A 23976-nucleotide genomic window follows, 5' to 3' on the forward strand; every position below is an offset into this window, starting at 1 on the left:
GCACAGGTCGGATTCCAGAACTTAAGTCCATTCTGCAAACTTAGAGGGAGAAACATAGCATATCAGTTGTCATTGTGGTCATTAGAGCACTACCATTTGTGGCATTCAATATTTGGAATCATGTGCTATATGAAGGCAGTTATAATTTTTCCAAATTAAAAAATACATAAACTGTGGTGCAATGAATGTTTGGATTGAAGTTGACAGGATAAAACTGCCAGAAGAACTACTTCATTAAAAACATACAAAGAAAATTTAAAACATCCATGATCCCACTACCTAAATAGTCTTATTGTTAATATTTTGGTATTCAATCATATGAAAACTCGTCTCTTGCATTTTTTTTTTGCATAACACTGTGTCCTAGATGTTTTCATGTCATTAAATAATCACCAAAACCATAATTTTAATGGATACATGGTATTCATTTAGCTATCTGTCCCCCCTCAACAAATTGTTTCTAATTTTTCATTCTCTACGCTATAATAAACATCCTCATATACATATCTGTATACATATTTGAGTTTTTCTTAGAAGATTTTTTTTAATGGGAAAAATTTTAAGGGTCTTGAATATAATTTTGTCAGTTGTTTTCCAGGAATGGTGAATCATTTTCTACCCTGACCAACAGTGTGTAAGTGCCCACTTCATGGCCACCAAATATCACCTTCAAGTTGATGTGACCCAGCTCATGTAGACTTGGTTATATACATGCCCACACAAATCACATCTATGAGAATGACATGTGTATGTTACAATTGTTCTATTCTTTTAATAACTCCTGCAGTGTGTAATGTTGTAAGGCACCAATGACTGACTACCTTATCAAGATCCTTTGCCTACATTATCTCTACTTCTCACACACAAAAAGTAGAAAATGAGGAAATTAACACTCAAAAAAGAGTAAATGGAGCACCTAAAAGCACTCTTCCACCTCAGCAGGACTAGGATCCAAGCCCTTCTCTGACTCTAGACCACGTTCTTTCCGCCATGCCACCTTGGAGCTCATTTTATCTTTCAGGGATGATCAACCTTCCTCTTACACCCCCAGCGCTGCCTCTTTCTCTAGCAATGCCTCTTCAGACAATGAGGCCAGATTAATCTCTAGGAAGATAAAGAAGGACAATACCTAGATCTCACAGGCTTTGAGAAAGAACAGCAAGCTGCACGACTGCTTTAAGAACTCAGGAGTAGGTGGCAGCAATGTGGGACTGCAAGAATGCTTATACGCAGCTGGCAGAACTGTAAAATGGCACAGCCACTCTAAAAACAATTTGGCATTATCCAGTAAAGTTGAAGATGTAGATATCCAAGACATAGCTATTCGACTCCTAGGTTTATACACCAAAGAACCTAATGCCTTATGTACCAGCATCCATGTTCAAGAATGTTCATAAAAGCCATGAACTAGAAACAGCCCAAACGACCGCCTACAGTTGAATGCGTGAACAAACTGTACTATGATCATAAAATATGGAATGCTAAGCAAAGAAAAACTACAACTATAAGCAACAGCATGGACAAATTGCAAAAATTAAGCAAGAGAAGTAAGACTTAAAATAACAATTCCAAACTGCATAATTCAATTCATACACAGTTCCAAACCAGACAAAACTATAGCATATCATTTAGGGATACATACATAGGTATTCTGGGATGCTGGAGATGTTTTAACTTAGACAGTGATTACATGGGTATTTGCTATATAATTATTTGTGTGTACTTACATGTTTATATAATATATGTATACTTATGTATTTATACTTGTGTGTATATATGTAGTTAAAACCAACGCACTTCGCTTTTGCAGGTTTTAGTTAACAATTTACAAAAGAAAGGCACAGGATTGAAGTTAAACATATACATAGTAGATATAATACATGAAGAAATTTATCAAGTGCTGTTTTATTAGACTTCACAGCAATACTCTGAATTAGTTTTATCCTCAATTCATCATTGAAGTAACTGAGACAAAGATGAATGGTGGATAGGTGAAAACATTTTATTATTATTATTCCAACTTTTAAGAAGATTTTAAAAAAATCAAACAGCACCAACATTCGTTCCGTTATAATATAAGTACTAAATCTGAGGAAAGGAAAAGTTTAGGCAGTCCCATTGTATGAAAGTTAAACTCTCTCTTCAAATAAAAAGACCTAGAATTATAATCTCTGGGGAATTTAAATGAAGAGAAAATAAACTTCTAAAAACAAGTATTGTTTCCAGAGAAACAATGGTTATCTTTACTTAATGAGGATAATCAACATGTAGTATATTTTCAAATACTAATAAAAAGTACAAATTAAAGATTTCTTTTAAATGGCAATCAAAATTATTATTTATATATATACATATGTATTATTTTTTTAAACAGTTGTGACAGTAAAAATCCTGGCTCAGCAGAACACTAGACACTAGCAAATATACCTTCTTTAGAGTCTTTTTGGTTTGGAGTTGTTTTTGTTTGCAGTGGCTTTTTGGTTTTTGTTTTTTATCCCCCTCAAAGACTTCTTATTTTCCTATGGGACTAGAATTAAAAAAAAAAAAAAGGAAACCAGTCATTAAGAGCTTAGGCAAAAAAAACTACAGGACACTGAATTTCACCCAACTTCTTTTTCCACCACACGTTTAAATAAGTTTTAAAATGTCAGGTTTTTTTTTTCAGAGCCAAGCATCTTTTGCTGCATTTTGGGCTCATTAATACACATAAAGAGCTAGTTAAAATACCAGACTGAATAAATGAACAATGGGACAATTAACCCCACATACAAAGCTCCACCCACTTTACTTCAAAGACATCTGAAATAGAATGGATTAGAAACCATAAATGATGCCTCTCTGAATTAATTCTGTAATAAATATTGCTTTGTATTATAGATAAGGGATTAAAAATCTCCATAGTGGCAGCCTAACACTTGTGAATTGCTCAGTTTTGCTGAAGATGACTGGTAATTTCATGTCCTATGAATGAGAAATTAAAACCTATTCAATTTCCATTGCATACTATAACTAGAACTTAACTTTATCTACAATGTTTAAAAACTCCCTAAGTTTCTTCATAAAGTTTTAAGACATGTATCCTTTATTTTCATTCAGAATGTAACTTTTCAAGATTAAAATTTATACTGCTATCTAACTTTTAAAGTATTCCCTTTATGCTACTTTTTTTTTTTGCAGTTTACAATACAACTCATGCTAATAAAAAGGATTACTTTGTAGATCTAAATGTCGAAGTGAAACATGGAAAGAAAAAGTTAACTAAATACATTGCCGCTTGATTTAACTAAGACTTCTGATAATATTCCCACATTTTTATGTTCATTGTTTTTAGAAGTTAATAAATATTCTTCCTTGTCAAGAGCTGGGTGATAGCTCACATGTTAAGATAAAAAATAGTGCTTTTTAAACAAAAATATCAAAGTAATTAGCTGAATGACAAATTCACCACAACAAATGCATTTTTAAAAAAACCTAAGTCTTAGCAAGAAATTTTTTTTCAGATAACTAAGAGCTTCTTCCCTTGGAAATCAATCTCACACAACTAAATTATATAGTCAAAAAGAGTCTCAGGAAAGGATATTTAATGATATGTAAAGATGCTTATGATATAATAAATGAAAAGGTTAGACAGAAAACAATACCTACAGCATGATCCCAATTCAAAGAAACACCCCTAGTCATAATTGGAATCATGAGTTGACAGACTGCTTTTCTTACTTTTCTGAAGTTTTCTAAATTCCTCTAATGAGGAAGTGTACCTTCATAATCTCAAAAAAAATAACACCTTAAAAATAAGTGGCTCCTAATTGACTGCAAGAATTGTGAGCTCTTCAAATATCAGACGGCATGATGATTTTTCTGTCTGAAATGATCTAAAGAGGTACAATATCACCTCAAGTCTTCTGAGGCTTCTCCATGAGGGACAAATGTTAGGCTTCCTACTGCTTCTAAAACTGATCACTCGAAGGGCTAAAAAACCTAAATTCAGACTCTCCTTTGTATTCGCAAATCTATCTCGCTCTTAAAATAAGAGTGCAGCTTAGATCCAAAGGGCAATTTTAGGTGTGAAGCACATTGAGTTATTTTCTACCTCCTGCCCAGTGAAAAGCAAAGATAAGGCTCAAATAAATGCCTTCTGCTTATTGTCACTGTTGTAGGAAAGTGGTTTGCTTGCAGAGAGGTCCAAGAAGAATTGCTGACGCTCAAAGTCAACCAAAAAGCACCACCTGGCCTCTCTCCTATAGAATGTTTTTTCTGTCTCCCAAAAAGGGTCCTTCATGTGGAATTCTTAAGACTCTTTCAGAAGGCAGGCTCAGTTTTACTGGTTTTCCATTCAAACACACCCTGCGTCAGATTTAAACAGAACCGTATCATTTTCTTTTCTCTATAATCATATGGTTATATTATTCACACAGACTGCAATGATGCTGGCCAAGAGGGAATGTGACTTCTTGATGATACTGAGTCTTTAAAAAAAACAAACAAAAAAAAACCTTAGTCCCAGGTGGCCTTGGGTTTATTCTCTTGAGTTGGAAGAATCACTGTGGTATCCTGGACAAGACCCTGCTATCAGCCAGCTAAAGAACTGGGAATAAAAATCTTCCCACTTCAGGTCTCATTGTCACCATATATAAAATGAGGATGGGTTGTAGTACATAAAATCTAAGAGTTCTTTAAACTCACCTCTGAGATCACTGCAATGGCAAACTATCCATCATGGCTCTTTTACCTAAATATGTATGTAGAGAAGCAAACTTTTGAAGCCCATAAAGGTTGTTTTGGTGGCAAGAAAATAAAATTTGATGTTTTAAATTAGAGCCAAAAGAAAGTTACTGGCAATAAACCCAAAGGAGTTGAGAGTATGAGCTCTGGGTTGGATTTTGGGTCCAAACTAAATTCCTTTACTTACCCCTTGTGAGATCTTGGGCAAGTCACTGTTATCATTCTTGGTCTCAAGCCCTTTATCTCCACAATGGAGATAATTTCATAAGGTTGCAATAAGAATTATGTAAGCCACCTGGCATATTAAATAAATGCTGACAAATGCTAATTCCTTCTTTCCCTTCCAAATCCTCTGTGGTGAGCTGTACTGACAGTCTATCCATCTACAAAATGGCGTAACATTAGCCATCAGCAGCAGTTGCTAGAGGTAGCAAGACTGGTGAGGTATGGAGGGGAAAAAACCAAAACCAAAAAATAGTGCACTCCTGGAGTTCCTAGGGCAGTTTCGCTTGCTGCCTTATACTGAGCTTCATAAAAATTAAGACAAGGAAGTGCTCTGCTTTCAAAACAGAGCGAGAAGATACCATGTCTCTTGTGATGTCCAACTCATTCAGTCTCAAAAGGAAATATTTCTTTCAGCTGAAGTCTTGGCTAATACCTAAAACTCTGGGCTCAGGAGGCCTGAGGGAAGGCTGAGCCAGGCTAGTTTCCTGCGTAAAGGACCAGGAGGAGGAAAGGAGCTTCCTCCTCTGCTGGACAGCCTTGAGGCTGGCTGCTCATGCAGGAGGCACACCTGTCTCTCCAACTGTCCAGCTTCCCAGCCCTCAAACAGCAGGCTGCAGGGAGAGCAAGGGCATTTTTATTTATTTCCCTTTCTCCTCTTCAAAGGTGCTTTTTTTAAAACTGTACAGCTTGTTACTATTGTTTAGTTGTGACTCCCCAGAGGATTATACATTTCTAAGCATAAAGGCATCTGTGTGGCAATAAAACATACAACATTCCCCAACCACTTCATTTTTTTTTAATTAAGAAAAAGTTACAACCTCCCACAAAGTGATGTTCCGATGAGCACGCCCCCCATGTAAGCCTTTCAAAATACTCTCAGAAAGGGCCCTGGGTCCAGTTAAACCAGAGCCTCCACAGGCCCCATCCCATGGGTTCGGTTTAAGACAGAAGCCATGTGCCAGGACCCACAATGGGTGGAATTATAATCTGCCATAGCAATCAGGCCTTCTCCCAGCTGACCATCCAGAAAACAACACTGTACCCATCATACTTTTAAGGGGAGGAATTAAAAAGAAATCAAACAGCCCCAGAGAGATGGAAACGCTTGAAAAGCAGAGGAAAGTCTTCTGTTAAATAGTATGAAAGATCCAGGTTTCCCAAATGGCATTTAACGCATTGGGAGGAAAGGCTGATTTCTCCCAGAGGGACCCCAGCTTTGATGCCCAAACTGCCCTCAAACATCAGGCTGTTCATTTTTGTATAGTGGGGTACCCTCAGGCGAGACAACCATAAATAGCTTAAAACTAGAATAGGAGATTCCATCTGTTTCTGGAATATTTCAGCAGCACCTGCTTTCAAGGTAAAAATCTGGGAGCTGTCCCCACAGCTTTCCTTCCCAACTTTCTTCCCCATCCCCCACAGACTTATTTTAAACTAAGCAGCTAACACACAATACAAAAGGGCTTCTGCCACCACACCTGCCTAAGGAAAGAATCCTTTGATTTTTCTCCTGAACTGTATGTGTTGTTTAAAAAACACTGGAACAGTTAGAGAGAGTAGCCAAAGTTCTTAAAACCAGACTCATATTACTCTTAGCTTTGTTTTCTCTGTGAAAACTGAGCTTTTTTGTTTATGGCAGAAATGAGTACAACAATACAGATGAAAAAAGATGTAATAGTTGTTCCTGCCATTAAGTCAGAAAGTGTTCCAGAAGGAAGACGGTTCTCACATAACACAATTAATGTTTAAACATAAGCCCATATGCCAACTCCCATGGAAAGGAGGACAACAGCTCCCCAACAAGGGCCAAGGAACATATTTCATTAACTTATAGTTAAGAGAAAAAAAAAAAAAGCCACTAAAGTTGAAGCTTGAAAATTCCAATCTGAATCAGGTGTTACTCCCAAAATGATGTGCAACATCTCTGCTAACAATCACCAGAAAACCCCAAGCATGGGTAGACAGCAGTTTCATGTACAAAAAGCCACAGTGCCCTTGGTGTACAAATGTCAATATTTCTAACACCTATCCCAGACCATTGGATGGTACTCCATTTCTTATGGGATAAATCCAAAATTTTGGAGCATGTCTCACAGCCCCGCTACAAGGGTTTTCACAATCTGGCACCAAGACTTTTGCGGCATCATCTCTTGCTACAGCTTCTCATCGGAATTTCCATCATTCTTTCATCTTGCTATACCCATCATTTCTCTCGGCCTTCGTGCACCAGTTCTCACTGCCCAGAGAGCTTTTCTCCCATTCTCCTCCAGGCAAACCCCCACTGATTCTATAAAGCCCAGTTTAACTAGAACCCATCAGCAACACTTTCCCTGATTCTCCATCTCAGACATGGGCACTGCCTAATCTGTGACCCCAAAGAACCTTGCACATACATTTTTTTTAAATAGCACACATCACATTATATTTTAATTACTTATTTACATGGTCCCTTCCCAAATATTAAGCAGCTCCCAAGACAGTAAAGGCAGCAGAAGTGAACTGGGAGGTGGTTAACAAAGTCAACAGGTGGCTTGGGAACAATGCACCCAGAAGCATATTCAATTTTATATTTGGTAAAGGACAAAAAGTATGTATTGTTTTCAGTTTGTAATATCAAGTTCAGAAAATTTAGCTCATGAAAATCTTGGATAAACACAGCATCTGAAAGGTTCTCATAAGGGGAGCTGGAACTACATTATGTTGATTTTAAGGGATCTTTAGGTAAATAAAGGCCAAAGACCACGTGTTATGCATTGCTCATTCCTGGTATATACCAGATACTAAGATACTCACTGATTGAATAAAAATTTTAAATGTTAAACTAAAAAATTTTAGATACCATCTTGATGAAACAAGTTATTTCTTCCCAAAATGTATAATAGGTTTTGAACAGTTTTATTTCGTTATAAAGATAGTTACTCAAGCTTTCTCAAGAGCTTAAATAAGATGCCTATATATAAAGGAGAAAATTGTAGAACACAAATATTTTTAAAGTTCTTTATAAAGAGTAAAGAAATTTAATATTGTATTGCTTATCTTCCAAAATCTACTGCCCCCACCCCCAAACAACACAGTTATGATTTCAAATTCTTGTGTCCCTTCTGTTCATCTGAACCCAGAAGGTGGCTGTAAATAGCATATTTCATTACAGTTTTAGCCTTGATGGGGCATGTGTTATTTGGGCAAACCAAAGCCACAAAAATTTTTGGTTCTAGGTCACTTTGTTTTATGAAATTTGAAAGATTTCAGAAGTAAATACTTAATAGGCTCAGATGTTGCTATTGGAAAATGCTAAAATACTTTCTCACATTCCTGGGTTTATAATGAATAAAAACTAACTTACCCATAACTCTCGTTCTCCTAGCTGGTGCTTTTAATCTAGCGTTAAATGCCATCCAGCAAGTTGTTAAATAATATAATGGTGAATCTCAAGGAAAAGTAAAATGCTTTAATAAAAAGAACTAGTCAACCATGGGAGGAAATAATGCATTTGACTTTATATACCATGGTACTTTTGTTAACAAGATATACTTTAGTACAACTACATCTCTGTCAAGGCTAGCTGGGGACAAATGTTCAAACCAACTTTGAAAAAAATGTTTAAAAATAAACTCAGGGATTCATTCCTTCATAACACAAGTATTAATGAGTGCCTTCAGTGTGCAGACACTCTTCAATATACTTTGCGTATATTTGTGAACAAAATACGTAAAAATTCCCAGTCTTCATGGAGCTTACATTCCAGTGGGGAGGAACAGACAATGCCCCTAACAGTGACCCTAATAAGTTATATTGAATAAAGGGGATCTAAAAATCTTTTATTGTGAAATTAAGTTTAAATTTTTTAATAGTGATGGCCCTGTCCTTTATGGACATAAAAGGACATAGTGCCTTTTACTCAACATTGAATCTCCACTGTGAGACTCAAAGTATACCTCTTACAACTATATGAATTGTTTGATAATATGAAACATGCTTCTGCCAATAAAGGGTACAAAGCATGCTGGGATGGGATGATTGCCTCTACCTGGGGAAGGTTACTCTGAGAAGTGCCCAAGCTAGTATGGCAAGATGTGTAAATGTGCGAAGGCAGAAAGATCCGGCGGCTTATAAGGGCCAGGAAGCATATGAGCTTGGGAGAGCAGTCAGAGAGAAAGTGATCCTCAGAATCTGAACCCTAGAACAGTGGAGGTTACGTCTGTGCAGACACCATCGCTGGGAACTACATCCCACATGAGAAGAAATGGAAAGCAAAAGTAAAGGTGGCTTCTGAGCAGACTTTAACTAGAGTACTGGGCATGCTGAGAACAGTGACTGGACCTCAAGGCACAGGTTAACTAAAGGGAAAGCATCTGAAGAAAACAAGGAAATCAAACAGCAAAAGAAGACAATGCTGATAATGTAACCCAGACCCAAACTGCACCCATGTCCTCTTGGCAGACCTCTCCACTCTTCACTGGACATGGTACAACCAGTCATCCAGGGTTAGCAGCAAGCCCTTCCACTCATGCTCAGTCCAGCAATGTTCCTACACCAAGCACAGAGGAAGTGCCACTTTGTGTATATATGCACAGTCTGGATAAGGTAAAGAGAGCTTTTCCTCCTCATGTTAAAATACCCATGAAATACATGCTCCAGAATCCATAGAGGACTGTATTTTTAACCACAGACACTATCCGCTAGCACTAGAATATCAATAGTAAGAAGACCCTAAGCCATGGGATCATTCTATGTATTTTACATAGCATACTGTAGTGTGATCATCCACCTCCCCAGCCAGTCTTGGGAACTCCTCAAGGGCAGGGACTAGCTAATAGTAGACACTCAGGGCTGACAAACAAATGAGTGAACTCACCAAAATTTTTCCCATAGTTCCAAGCTAGTGTAACAGATAGAAAACATACCAATTGCTATTGTTTTTCATTCTAAATGATGATAGCAAGAGGCTATTCAATTAGCTTCTCACAAACATGATGTTCCTGGCCCTAGATGCAGACTTACAAAGTCAAATACCAGAAGCAATGAGAGCACTTTTTAAATTTAAATTTTTAAACAGTTTTCCACTCTCAGAAATTCGCTGAGTGAATGCAATAGTGCCAGTTCAGCGTCGCCCACTCCTCAACACATACATCCAAGCCCTGAAAGGAAGAAATATCATAACCCAGAACATTACAGAAAAAAAAAAAACCTTTCTGTGGAACTTCAAGAACGTGGATTAAACCCTCATCTATTCTGAATGACTATATAAATATGCAGTGTCCTAACCAAGGTTGAAATGTAACATTAAACAAAAATGCAGGAGAAAACTTTCTTTAAAAAATTGTTAAATCAGAATGTAAATAATAATTTACATCAGAGCCTAATACTCTGGGCAGGTAATCCTTGGGCCTGGGCTACTGAGGTGTGCTTGAGAACAGCTGTGCACTTCTGGTCTCACAGAGCAGCAGAGTTGTCCCTCCTTTTTAAGGTCTTTGCAGCAGTTGTCCCCTAGTGCCCAAATTAAAGATGCTATGCTTGATGAAGCTGACTTTGCTGATTAAAAATAATAATAACAAGATTTGTGTAGAGAAATGCAGAAGTAGCAGTCTTGACCGGCAGTAATTGAGCTAAGGTACTTCAAAAATCAGCCCCTTACCCCTGTATGGTATGAAGGTATATGTGTTTGGGGTACAGGGGGGTCTCTCCTTGGCAGAGAAGAAGAAAGTGCAGAGACTAGTATACCAAAGAACTGCCCTTTCTGGAATTCATAGAGGGTCTGGCCTCTTATCCCCAGGCCCATGCCCAAGACTGGGGACCCGGGTTTTGTCAGGGGCGCCTCCCTGCTGTCCTGCCCTGAGCTGTTGCACATGAGCAGAGAGAGACAGGAGGCAGGCCCCTCTGACACCTACTTAACCGAGGCAGATGGGGAGGAGAGTGTGTGGGATGCCTTTACTTCCCCCTCAGGAGGCGCCCAGCAGGAGCCCACAGAGCCAGGAGCTCCAAAATCAGATTTCCACACATCCTCCCACCCCAGAACACGCCTTACCCCTTTGGCAGGAGGAAACAGAGCATTAAGCAAGTGTGGTTCTGGTGTATGAAGGGGGTTTTAGAAGACCTAAAGAAGCCTTCTTACAGGATTCTGCACTTTTTTCAAATCTCTACAGAGGTAGCCAAGTTGGGAAACAGTTACTCACTCATTGACCCAAAGGGGGCAGGGGTGTTACTTTGAGAAGGACACAATCAGTGTCTGCAAGACGTCCTGAGCTACAGACACATACTTTATTAATAATCTTACATACACAAAATGTCCAAGGGAAAGCCTAACAGGCACATTTCTGACAGCTCCAGATAACAGCAGGAGGAACTGAAGCCATGCTGACCCTCCAGCTTCTACACACTCCACAGGAGCAATGATCCCTTTTCCCACCCAAGGGATGTGATACAAATAAATAAATACAATTATCTGCAGAACTTAAAGTGCAAGGACAACATTGTGAAGTCCTTCTCCCCAAGTGCAGTGACTTGTGGGAAACTGATAGGAAAATAAAAAGAACAGCTGGAAAATTTAATTACAGAAGAACAATGCAACCGCTGACATTGTTTCATGGAAGTAGCCAATAGCCAAAGCCATCCTCCTTACCTTAAGATACAGAAGCAGCTCTTTGCTCCTGAAGATAAGCGGCAGAACCCAAATCTCTGTTTGCTGTCAATGTCAGTGAGCACAAATGTGAAGTTCTGGCCAACTTGGCTAACTGTGGGACTGCGGCAAAGACAGAACAAAAGGAAAAAATGAATGTGCAGTAAGTTTCCTGATAAAGTATCTAATCACAACAAGTCGTTGAACCTGTAACATTTCCTTTCTCAGTGGAACTCTTTACAAATGAACTTAAAATTTACACACGTCAAGGGAACAGACTGAGCTAGGAAAGAAAGAAAAGAAAGAAAAGAAGAAAGAAAGAAAAGAAAAGAAGAAAGAAAAGAAGAAAGAAAGAAAAGAAAAGAAGAAAGAAAGAAAGAAAGAAAGAAAGAAAGAAAGAAAGAAAGAAAGAAAGAAAGAAAGAAAGAAAGAAAGAAAGAAAAGAAAGAAAGAGAAAGAAGAAGGAAGGAAGGAAGGAAAGAAAGAAAGAAGGAAGGAAGGAAAGAAAGAAAGAAAGAAAGAAAGAAAGAAAGAAAGAAAGAAAGAAAGAAAGAAAGAAAGAAAGAAAGAAAGAAAGGAAGAAAGAAAGGAAGAAAGGAAGGAAGAAAGGAAGGAAGAAAGGAAGAAAGGAAGAAAGGAAGAAAGAAAAGAAAGAAAGAAAAGAAAGAAAAGAAAGAGAAAGAAAGAAAGAAAGAAAGAAAGAAAGAAAGAAAGAAAGAAAGAAAGAAAGAAAGAAAGAAAGAAAGAAAGAAAGAAAGGCAGGCAGAAAAGACAGAGAGAGAAAGAGAGCAAAAAGAGAGCAAGCAGCCCATTCTAATGACACACAGCTACCAAACCTTCCACTTATAGAGTTTAGGCAGGCAGCCCTTTTAATCACTGCATCCAATCCTGAAAGGTGCATTCTATTCACCTCATTTTATAGATGAAGAAATATCCTAGAGTGGCACTGCCTAAGGTGTCAGCTGGTAAACTGCGAAAAGCTGGATTCTAAACCGTGGCCTATGTGATGCCAAAGCCCTCTTTCCAGCTTTCTGGTAGCAATGCTCACCTGGTCATTCCTCTCTCTCGGAAAACAACAGTGACTGCAACAGCAGGATTTAAATGTCTGTTATGTGTCAGCCACAAAGTAGACACTTGATATTATACTATCTCATCTACTTTCACAACAATCGTGGAATTTAAATGATGTTCCCATTTTACAGAAAAGGAAACTAAAGGACTGAATAGGTTAAGTTAACTGAATCAATTTCACAGAGCTACTAGGAGAGGGGCTGGAATTCAAAAGAGGGCAATGTTAACTGTTACTTTCCTAAATTCCTATATTTTTCATAATTTCTGAATTTATGAGGAATGTATTTTATATTTTACAGGACAGAAATACCAAAAATCTTAACAATGCAAGCTGTTTTCTAAGAAATGGAAACCGGGTTTTAAAGAAAAAGATTTAAGAAAAAAACTAAAATTTCTGGCATCAACACAAAAATCAGCAAACCACACATAAAATAGAAAATATGTTTCAAAAAAAAGGAAAAAGCATACCACTAATAGATTAATCTAGAAACTCTTTTTCAAAGTCACAAAATGTTTGAAAACCCACTTTTTGAAATCAGTTTACCAGTTAGCTTGGATTCCTTTTTAGAAACATAAATACTCCAATTTGGAGTATTTGGAGTATTTATGCTAACATAATAATTTTGACTTTGACTTTAAATTATTCAAAGGAATTCATTAATTCACATTGTATTTTACATATATATTTTACAAAATACACTCAAATTGATAAAATACTCAAACTGATGCTCTCACCTATAATTTACATTATAAATTGTCAGTAGAAATGAAAAATCATAGTTCACCAGGCTTTTCCTAAAGGCAGACTGATTAAGTCTTTGGATAGGATATGAATTAAGTTTTCAAAGTTTTCTAAAACTCCCTTATACAAGCCACATAAAATTATAGACTTTCAAGGTATCTAAGTACAAAAGGTCAATGGACCCCACCTGGTCATATTTAAGGAAACAATTCCATCCCTTGGAGAGTGGTTAGAGAGTGCAAGAAAACAATTCAGAAAGAAACTGGGTCCAACTCTCCTTTTTTAACTAGGAAGGTGAACAAAAACAAGGTAGAAATTTAAAAGCAACTTAGTAATAAAACAGGTGAAAGTAAATAATGCTATCCCTCCACCTTACACAAACCAGGAGAAGGAACACATTTCTATAAAAGTTATAGAGCTGTCAAGGGGACACCAAATGCTACCTTCTTATGGCTGTTATGTTTTATCTATAAAGCTTGGATACTGTGTTACTATGGTGATTTAATACTATGTTTTAAAGGGGGATTATATGATTAATTTTAACAAGGTTGAGAACTGGAGATGTGGAGAAACAGGATTCTAGCTCACATAATTAAAGTGATTGGGGAAAAGAGTGGGCCTCACTGGGGCGGGGGGGACCTGTATTATTAAAATATTTAAAGCAACAGGTCAGGATGATTCTAAGTTACAAATAAGGTCGTGCTTTTGTGAAACACTATTATATGATCATATAATATATGACTGTTCATTATTTTAACTCAGGGTTTGATTTCACTTCTAGAATATTTAAAATGAAGCATCCTAGAAGGAAAGGGTATTGCTAGGACTGGATGAAAAGAAAACACCCAGGATCTCTAGGAAAAGGAGTTCCTCTAGTAGAAGGAACACAGCTTGGTTTGTGAATTGAGTGTCATTCATTTTGCTATTATTTTTTCACTACCATTAAAAAATGCTAAAAATTCTTTCAGCTACACCGCAGGCTCAAAGATTCATTACTCAATTCACTTGGTTCAAATTCCAACTCAATCACTTGCTAACTGGGCCTTAATTTAGCATGTTACTTAACCTCTAAGCAGCTCAGCTTCTTCACCTGGAAACTACCACCCGATCCAAAGCATGTTTGGGGGAGTAAGTGAGATAAGCAGTTGGTATAAAGGATAGCCCATTGTGGGAAAAACAAAATAAATAAAATAAGAGATGCAAGCTGTTACCATCTGGAATGAAAACTAAAATTCATATTAAAATCATGCATTTGCTTAGAATCTTCCTGACTCGGCTCTGTAATACTAGTAAATGGAGAAAGGAAGGCTGAGGCTGCCTTTGCTTCTCTGCTGTCGCATTTTTTCAGTAGCAGAGAGTCCTCTGGGTGACCAACTGAGCTGCTCATGCTTGTCTTAAGGTGAAAAAGATTCTTTTTGGGGTGCCACAGCTTAGAAGCAGGCATTTATTATTCTCAGCTGATTTACTTCTTAAATTCCTAGTAGGGTGAAGTATAAGTCATTAAGAGCCCCAGACCACTAAACTCTAAAATATTTCTTCCTTGGACAATTTCCAAATTTCCAATAAACTAAAAGTCAAGCAAGGGCAGTCAAAAAGAGATTAACTCAAAAGGTTCTGAATCTCCGAGGGATTTATCGTTCCCTCTCTACTTGCTGAGGTAGTCTATGATAGTACTCACTACTTCTTCATAAAAATGGCTTTGGGGAAAGGGATGTGTTCCTTAAAAGCTGCAGTTTTGTGATTGCCTCCAGGTTCAGAATCCATACTTTTTTATTTTTAAAACAGGAATCAGAGATTTCATGCTAATTAAAGGTGGCAGAAACCATCTCATCCAATTCTCTTGTTTTATAGATGAGGGAACTGAGGCTCAGGATTTTTGTTTGTTTGGTTGTTTGGTTTGGTTTGGTTTTTTTCTTTCCCAAAGTAACCAGGACCAAAGCAAAAACCTAAACCCAATTCTGGCTCAAAGTCCTTTCCATTCTGCCATGCTGCACAAAACACAATGAAAACCCCCTGAGAAGCTGTCATATCAGTTTAAGGAACTCAGGTACATGAGGAATTCAGATAGTTGTCTCATCAGACTAACTATAATTCCCACTAAGCAAGAGAAATCAAATCTGAGAATTTCCAGAATTAAGCCTAGGAGACCATGGCCAAAATCACCTTTAGCTGTGCTTCCCATTCCTATGTAAATATGGGAAACAGAGGAGAGAAGCAGTAACTATTCAAACCACAGACTTTAAATTTCATGCTGCCTTTTAAACGCCTGTCAGCCATTCAAGGCCCCCTCCCTCTGCAGCATTCTGCCTCATCTTCAAGTTATTTACAGGTTCAGTTTATAAATGGCAAGAAGCACATGGATGGTTTGATTCCAACCTTCCAGTGAGAAATGAGATTTTCCAACTCAGCCTCACTTTGAGTTTAGTTATCCATCTTACAAACTGAGCATCTACTATATGGGGACCATAGCAAGTGCTGGATATACAACATCCAACCTGCTAAGGAGAGCTTCCTGTCTAGTTAGGAATAATAAACACAAAGCATGCAGCTTGTGATAGTGTTATATGAAGCCAAAAACAAGGTACCAAGATAGAAGAAAATGGAAGAGAAGCAAAGGCCCTACTGAGATAATGTGGTCAGAGATAGCTTCTCAAAAATGATGACAATACCGACCTAAAGGATGAGATGGAGAAGCCACTCCAGAAGTAAGGGACTGGGTGTTTCAGGCAGAGGAAGAGCTGCACGAAGATTCTCCAGCCGGAATGTCCAAGGAACTAAAATAACAGCAGTGTAGCTAATGCACAGGAGATAAGCAGGAAGTGGCCTAGGAATGTGCCAGATAAATGTGCTAGCACCAGGTCATGAAGAGAGCCAAACAGATCATGGCAAAGAATTAGGACTGATTAACTGATTAATTGGTTAAGGGCACTGGAAAGCCACTGAATGGTTTTAATCAAGAGAATAACAGTTCAGTCTACAGTTTTAAGATATTTATCTGATTGTTATGTGAGGAACTGTTAGAAAAAAGGTAGAAGCAGAAGCAGAGAAAATAGTCAGGAGGCTGGAGCAGTAGTCCAGGTGATACTGGATGGTGGCTTACTTAACACGGTAAAAGTGGAGACAAAAAGAGGTGGATAATTTCAAGATAGAGCTAGCAGATATAAACGACAGGCTTGCAGGTGGACTGAGAGGGAGTGAAAAAGCAGCATGTTACCATTAATGACAGAGAAGACTAACAAGTTTGGAGGGAGATCCAAGAGTTCTATTAGGGATATTTTAAGTCTGGAAAGCCTATAAATGGAAATGTCGAGTACAGAGTTGAACATACTACTCAGGAAATCACAGGAAATATTTTGGTTGGAGCTATAAATTTTGGAAGTCATCTCCATACAGATGGTATTTAACACCTTGATAAAAAATAAGATCACTTAGGGAGAGTTCAGAGAAAGAGGAGAGGATCCAGAACTAAGTTACAGAAACACCAATGTAGAGGATGGGTAGAGAAGAGATCAAAGAAGAAAAGAAGACCAACCAGACAGAACAAGCAGGAGGGTGTGGTGGGCTGTATCTACATGCATCAAGGTAAGAGAAAGAAACGCCTACTGAATTGAGCAACATGGAGGTTTTAGATGACTTTGGTAAGAAAAGCTCTAGTTGAATGACAAAGCAGAAGACAAATTGAAGAGGATTGAGCAATAAATTAAAATGTGTAGGTAACTCTTCCAAGAAGTGGAGAATCAGGCAGTAATTGAATGGAAATGAAGAGTCAAAGATGAGTATCGTTTTTAGGATGGAAGAATACCAGAACTTGTTTTTAAGCTGTTGGGAATGATTCCACAGAGGCTGACTTACCATGCAGCAGAAAGAAGATGAAACAGTAAGGTCTGAACTGTGGTTAAGAAGCCCAGATATACTACTCACTACAGATGTGAGCATAGGTAAGTTATTGCACCTCCCTGAGCCTCATCTCTAAAATGGGAATAATAATAATTACTTTGCAAAGTGGTTTTGAGGATTGGAAACCATGTATACAAAGTAACTAGTATCTAGTAGGTAAACAATGAAAACAGTAATAATGATTATTGTTAAGAAATGATAAAATTCAAGAGATGGAAGTGAAACATTTTGTCATCCTGTTTATTATAGCTTACTAACAATTACCTGTTGGGCCATTTACTGCAAGGTGTCCATAAAAGCTGCTTCTCTTTTTCTTTAGTGCATATGAAACATCAGACAGGAATCAAGTTTTATCAAACTACATCTCCCAACCTTTGATTACATGAGTCTCAAAGCTTCCTTTCATAAACACAACTTTCATCTGCCTAAGACTCAAGTTTCTCATGTTCTCTGCTCAAAGATTCAAACGGCAAAAATGGCATTGACCCAAAATGTCTGGGGACCAAGAGTAGGTCACACACTGCCAGCTATCTGCTTGAGAGACTCACTGGATAATTCTAAGAACAGAGATCTCTCCACTCCCTCATCTACTTGATCCTGATAAATAAAAGTGAATCCTAACTGGAGAATCAAAAAGCATCAAAACTAGAGATCTAGTCTAATTTCCCTTATTTTATCTTACCCATGAAGAAACTAAGGTGCTCATGGGAGAGGTCACTTGCCTCACAGCCCAGAGCAAGTCAATGGCACAACCCAAACTACAACCTAGGTCTCCTGGTTGCTACCCCCAATCCAACTGCTTCACGGTTATCAAATGCTGTAGAAAATGATCATGGAGCACAGCTTAACCCATAGTTTAAGCTAAACCAAAGGACTAAACCAAGGATGGAAAATAAGGCATAAAAGCGGCCAAATAGATTCAGTTTTGAAAAGCATAGCAGGGTGAATGTATAGAAGTGGGAGCAAGAGGAGAGGTCTGCGCAGACATATAATAATGCACTCATCGTATGCCTTAGTTTCATTTTCTTTCAGTTATCTGAATAAAAGTAGGTTTCATTTCAGTTATCTGAATTTTCTACTTTTTTACAATAAATATACATTGCTTTTGAAATAAATGTTTAAAGTTTGCTTTGTTACTTTATTTATGGCATGATGGTGGCAGTATGATACAGCAAAAGTACGATGGGACTGGACATCAGACAAATATCAGTTCCAAAAACAGCTCTGCCACTTACCAGTACTGGGACCTTGGGCACATTATTGAACTTATCTGAGCCTCTGTTTCCTCATAAGTGGTATTACGATAATGGTAACCTAGCAAATGTGTAAGCTTTTAGTGCAGGAAAAGAATGCAGCACAATGCATGGCACATAACAGATACATAATAAAATGGTAAATAGCATTTGAACCATATTTGCAACTGTAGTTATACTCTAAATCATTCAATTCTGCCTCTGCCCTTGAAAAGATTATGTCATTTCACTTCATGCTCATGTCACTTGTGTGTACTAGTATAATTTATAGGACAACTGAATGGTAGCTGGCTTTCTGGGTTCTGAAAGAGGATAAGCACAAATATGGAAAAGAAGAGCTTTTCCATCATTCAATAAGTCTCCTGAGCGTTCTGACTAACTGAAGCAGGTTGCCAGCTATCAAGAGTGAGTCAGTAGCAACCACAATATGAAACGGTATTCAAATCTTTTATGCAAGAGAATGCTTTCATCAGAAATAATGAAAACTTTTGAGAGGGAGACAGGGATCTCAGGGCTGTCATTTCACAACTCCTCTCCACTAAGAGCTTCAAGTACAGTGTAGGGTGGAAATAACTCAGGATTGGGAATGAGTATCTGTTTTTTTCCCAGCTCTGTAATTACACAGTTGTGACCATAAGCTAGCCATTTCACCTCCACAGATCTTACTTTCCCTTCTGTTAAAGGGATTTTTGAACCAAATGAATTTCAGCTTTAATATCCTGTAGTCTTATTCCCATGCATTTTCAAGCCTCCTGTAGCCAGAGCCCAAGCAGTCACAGCCCCTGGTACCCTCTCCGCAGTGGACTCAGTCTGCTCTGGCTGAACGATCTCTAGGCTCGGTCACAGTTTCTCCTCTGCTTTGCTCTTTAGCGCACATGGGGTGTTGAGCTCTCCCTTCCACTTATCCTCTTCTTGCTGTCCTTGCAGATGCAACACAAGCCTCATCCACTATAAGACTGAGTTGTCAGTCTTTCCCAGCCTTTGGATAAATACTGTTTACTATACCTTTACAATACTTTCTGGACTAGACTAAGAAACACATGGAAGGCAGACCTCCAAGTCTGATACCATTTCCCTATCACCCAACATAATGCTCCACTTTCTGAACCTTCTTTGCTCTTTTGTAAAAGAGATACCACCACCCCCTATCTCCCAGAGTTGCTGGGAAGAATAAATGAGATATTACTGTAAAAATGTCCAGAACATTGACTAGAGTCAATTAAGAATTCAAATACTAACTTCCTTCTTTTCCTCTCCCTATGTGGTGACTGGCCTTCCCACGAGGTGGCCTCCTGAAAAATGTACCCATTTGGGAGATGGACATCTAGATTGTGCTAGAATCCTAAGAGGACCATGGGCATGCCACAATGTCTCTACAGCAGAGATGTCCTCAAATGAAGATAACAGTACTTTTTCTCATCTTTTATGATGGGAGGATAAAATGTAATACATGAAAAAGCACTTTCTTTTGAAGAGCTACCAGCATTATTATTTTTCGTAAGTCCTGGTTTCAGAAAGAAAAATCTTAAAACAACATAAGAGACAGCAAGATGTCAATGTCAATGGGTGATTTGATGATGACTGTGAAAATCCCACTCCTGATAAGAGACTGAAAATGTCAGAAAGTTGTATTGCTGTTCCTTGAGGTAGAAAAACACAGATACGGGGAAGATTAGGAAGCTTTCTTTTTTGAACATAATCACCTGAGGCATTACTCATCCTCCATGCTGACATATTTTCTAAGTCAAACAATATTATAAATACATCTGGGGGGGCTTTGCAGGTTTCAGAATTTGGACATATCTATTTGACAGTGTTAACTGCAAACCAATAAAAAATAGTGACATTAAAGCCTTTGTAACTTAGTATAAGTGAACTTCATTATTATTATTTCTTAAAGTATGCCATGGTTAGAAGTGGGCCAACAGAAGAGAAAAAATATAGTCCCTCAAATAAAGTGACTCTTTTGGTATCAATAAAAGCTATCAAATAAATAAATAAACAAATAAAAACTATCAATGCCTACAGGGCACATAATATAATACAGTGTAAGAAAGAACCACTGTATATGGCAAAGATTAAAATATAGCCATAAAAGGATGTTTCTGTCCCAAATCTTTCTGTGAAAAAAATATGACGAACATGATCAGGGGAAGGAAATTTGGAGAGAAGCATTTTAGTAGAAAAACATTTTTCTAACAAGATAAAGCCATCACATACTATTGGTGTTGAAACAGATTTTAGGACTGTAACTTAAGGACTCTGCTTTTCTTCCATTTCAGAATGTAATCACCCAGACAGGTAGGTAAGCAGATGTTGTGTGTGTGGTATGAGAGAGGGAGGGTGTGTGCGCATGTGTGTGTGTGTGTTTGTGTGTGTGTGTTGGGAGGAATTTAATCTCACTGCGCATTTCTTCTAAAACTAGTTAACGAAGTCAATGAAGGAATACCTATCCAAAACAAGTCACCACTCTAACAAGGAGTCATGTAAAAATATATTCTTATTTTTCTTTTTAAACACCTAGCCACATTTTAAAAACATTTCAGCTTTATTAATTTGTATAAATATGTCCTTGCCATAATTTGTAATACATTTTATAAGCAACTGGAGATTTCATGCATCGCTAATTCATACATATAAATGTGAAGTTTGCATTAAATGTCTCTAAACAAAACCCTACTTATTTGCTATTTTTAGAAGGAATAGGATAAAGAAGAGACAAGAGGACCCTCATTACAAAGACTGACCCTCTTAAAATTAAGGCTATTCTGTTTTGAGCATCAATCTGCTACTAAAACAGCCCTGGTACCAGGATTTTAAAAGGCCCGAGTTTGGAAAAACTACAATGGTTGACTGGCTTAAAAATAACACGTTAGAACCAGAGAAAACAGTGATTATAAGTGGTTGGCAACATTCCAGAGCTGCTTTTTAGTACTCTTTTAAACTCCTTTGGCAACCAATTCTCATCTCACACCATTTTTAGGTTTATGCCAATAAACCAGGACACTGCTACTACAAAGAGCAGAAAAGATTCAAGGAGTATACTATCTACATGCACTCTAAACCACTAAACTCTTTCAGGCTTGCCTTGTTTGGGTATCCTAAAATATAGGATAGGACCTTCCTGAAGGTGGGCACATTCAATAGCTTGGAACATACCATGCCACTTATTATTTATAATGATATTTTCTAAAATCTCTGTCACTAAAAGTAGAATTTTTAAGATATAACATTTATACAGTCTCATAGTTCAATTCTCCATAGAGAGAACATTACAAATGGACAGCAATCAACTGAATAAATAAATAACTGAAAAAATAATGCTTAAACTGTAATGAAAAAATACAATAGATATTTCTTGAAAATAAGATTAAGATTGTTTTGTCATTTTATTAACATTTAGTAAATTATAGTTTTATAAGTTCAAAAAAACTCTTCTAAAATTGTTTTTAAAATAAGCCATTTATAGATGAGCTAGTGGCTTCTTTTTTAAAAAATAAGACCCTAAGACCATTTCAATTATCTTAGAGTTCTTATATTCGTACCACTCTAGACACTTTATCATAATGCAAATACTAAGATGTTTAGATGATTTTTATTTTTTCAGTCTAGAAATCTATAGAAAATGCTTATTTCTCCAGAGATACCATTCTTAGCCAACTAAACAAATGCAAGACACTATTTAGCAACATGCGTTTTAAATAGGTGAATACCTTTAAAAACAAGTTGGGCCTATGCTCATTTAAATTTTAAAGTTAAAGTTTAAGAAAAACAAAGTTTATGTAGTAATCATAAGGCCATGGAGTCAGGTATTATTGCTCAGTTAAGTCAAACATATTCATATTTCAGTAAAAATTAAATAGCACAGGATTCAATACCAACCATTCTTAATCATGGTTTGAGTCTGATAACCAAAATAAAAAATTTAATGTCATGCAAAATATATCTCACAAACTAACCAATGCAAAGCTCTAGGCTTTAAACTTTTTGACAGTGTCAATAAAAACCCCAGGAAAGGAGACTACTACCACTCTCCATGGAATATATGTGTTTTAAATCATGGTTAAACAGACAGAATGTTAAGAATGGTATGGTTTTTATTTTCCATAGCAAGTTTATTGACACTTTTTTTTTCTAGTAAAGTTTAAAAATCTGACACTACCTGTCCACATAGAAGGGGAAACAAAACTTGGTCAAAGTCTGTAGAACTTCCTGTGGAGAGAAAGAGAGATAATTTATACATCTAATGGGACCAATAAATCTAACATTAACTACGGCACACAATCTAGCAACTTTACCCTAAAGAAAGAGGTGACAGATGAAGAAATATGGGCTTTATCAATTACATGGGAGGAGTACCAGGCAGTCAATCATGAGAAATAATAAACATGATCAAACTTCATTAAAAATGAAAAATTAATCAAGAATCACACATGGGCAAGCAGCAGGAGCCATGCAGGAAAGCTCTGAAGGGAGGGAGGCGGTTGGGTTGCTGAGTGTTAACACCCCTCCAGGGACCATCTCCAGCCTGACCATATGGATCAGAGTGAATAACACCGAGCCACATGGGTTTGGCCTGGCAGGGCCGCTGTTGCTGGCACCGTTTTGCCTGTTACCTAGGAACAGAGGGGGCCGGGATTAGACAACGCTTCCTAACATCAATAGGCCAAATCACAAGCAAAATAGAAAACCAACTTGAAGATAATTGTCCCCGAACATTGTCAACAATGTTTTTTGGAGTTTAAAACTTTATTTATTTACTTTATAAAGAAGTTGCCATTTTTGGCATGAATTTATTTTGTAGTCAAACTATAACAATTTTAAGTATGCATTATTTTTAGTTAAATGTCATTATCATAATTATACACACTTACCTGCTTGTAATTTATACAAATTCAAAGAAAACTACCAGTTTAAATGTCTTTTTTTACAAATTTGTAGGTACATAAAACCAAGTGTGTTATTCAGGGGAAGGATACAAAAAGGATTCAAAAAAAACAGTGACATTTCAAAGACTTATTCACAAAAAAGAAGCATCTAACATTAAGAAAAGACTATTATATGAGACAGAATATACAGTGGTCTGTGACTTTCTCCAACAGACATATCTCACGTATACAGAATAAACACACACAGCAATACACGTATCCAAGTAATTAATTATTACTTCCTTCACAGAATTTTCTCTAGCTTGACTTAATTTTAACCGCAGACTTGGACAGCCCACAGTTGGTGCTTATCATAAGTTCATAGACCAATGTTATAAATTTTAAAAAAGTATTCCTTTCATGCATTTGATTTGCTTTTTAACCATTTAAAATCCCAACTTCAAGACAAAATGAAGAACACATTTTTCAGTCATTGAGAAGCTGGTTCAAATTAAAACAAACCTGCCCATTGCAAATCCTAACCCAAGTGATAAATTAAAGATCAGTTTACAAATGTAGCAC

At 37.2% G+C, this 23976-nt stretch overlaps 1 protein-coding gene across 4 annotated transcripts in view; it reads right to left on the reverse strand.

The window, feature by feature from the left end:
• Positions 1–23976, reverse strand: part of DENND1A (DENN domain containing 1A) — a 470496-nt gene that overhangs the window by 310029 nt on the left and 136491 nt on the right. For all 4 annotated transcript variants that reach the window (XM_031450416.2, XM_031450417.2, XM_031450418.2 and 1 more), the window contains exons 4-5: positions 22689–22738; positions 11567–11686 (exon numbers count right to left, since the gene is read on the reverse strand). In XM_031450416.2, coding sequence (XP_031306276.1) covers positions 11567–11686; positions 22689–22738 — 170 coding nt within the window. The remainder of the gene's footprint in view (positions 1–11566; positions 11687–22688; positions 22739–23976) is intronic.

The sequence above is a fragment of the Camelus dromedarius genome, chromosome 10, assembly GCF_036321535.1.
Source record: "Camelus dromedarius isolate mCamDro1 chromosome 10, mCamDro1.pat, whole genome shotgun sequence".
NCBI lineage: Eukaryota > Metazoa > Chordata > Mammalia > Artiodactyla > Camelidae > Camelus > Camelus dromedarius.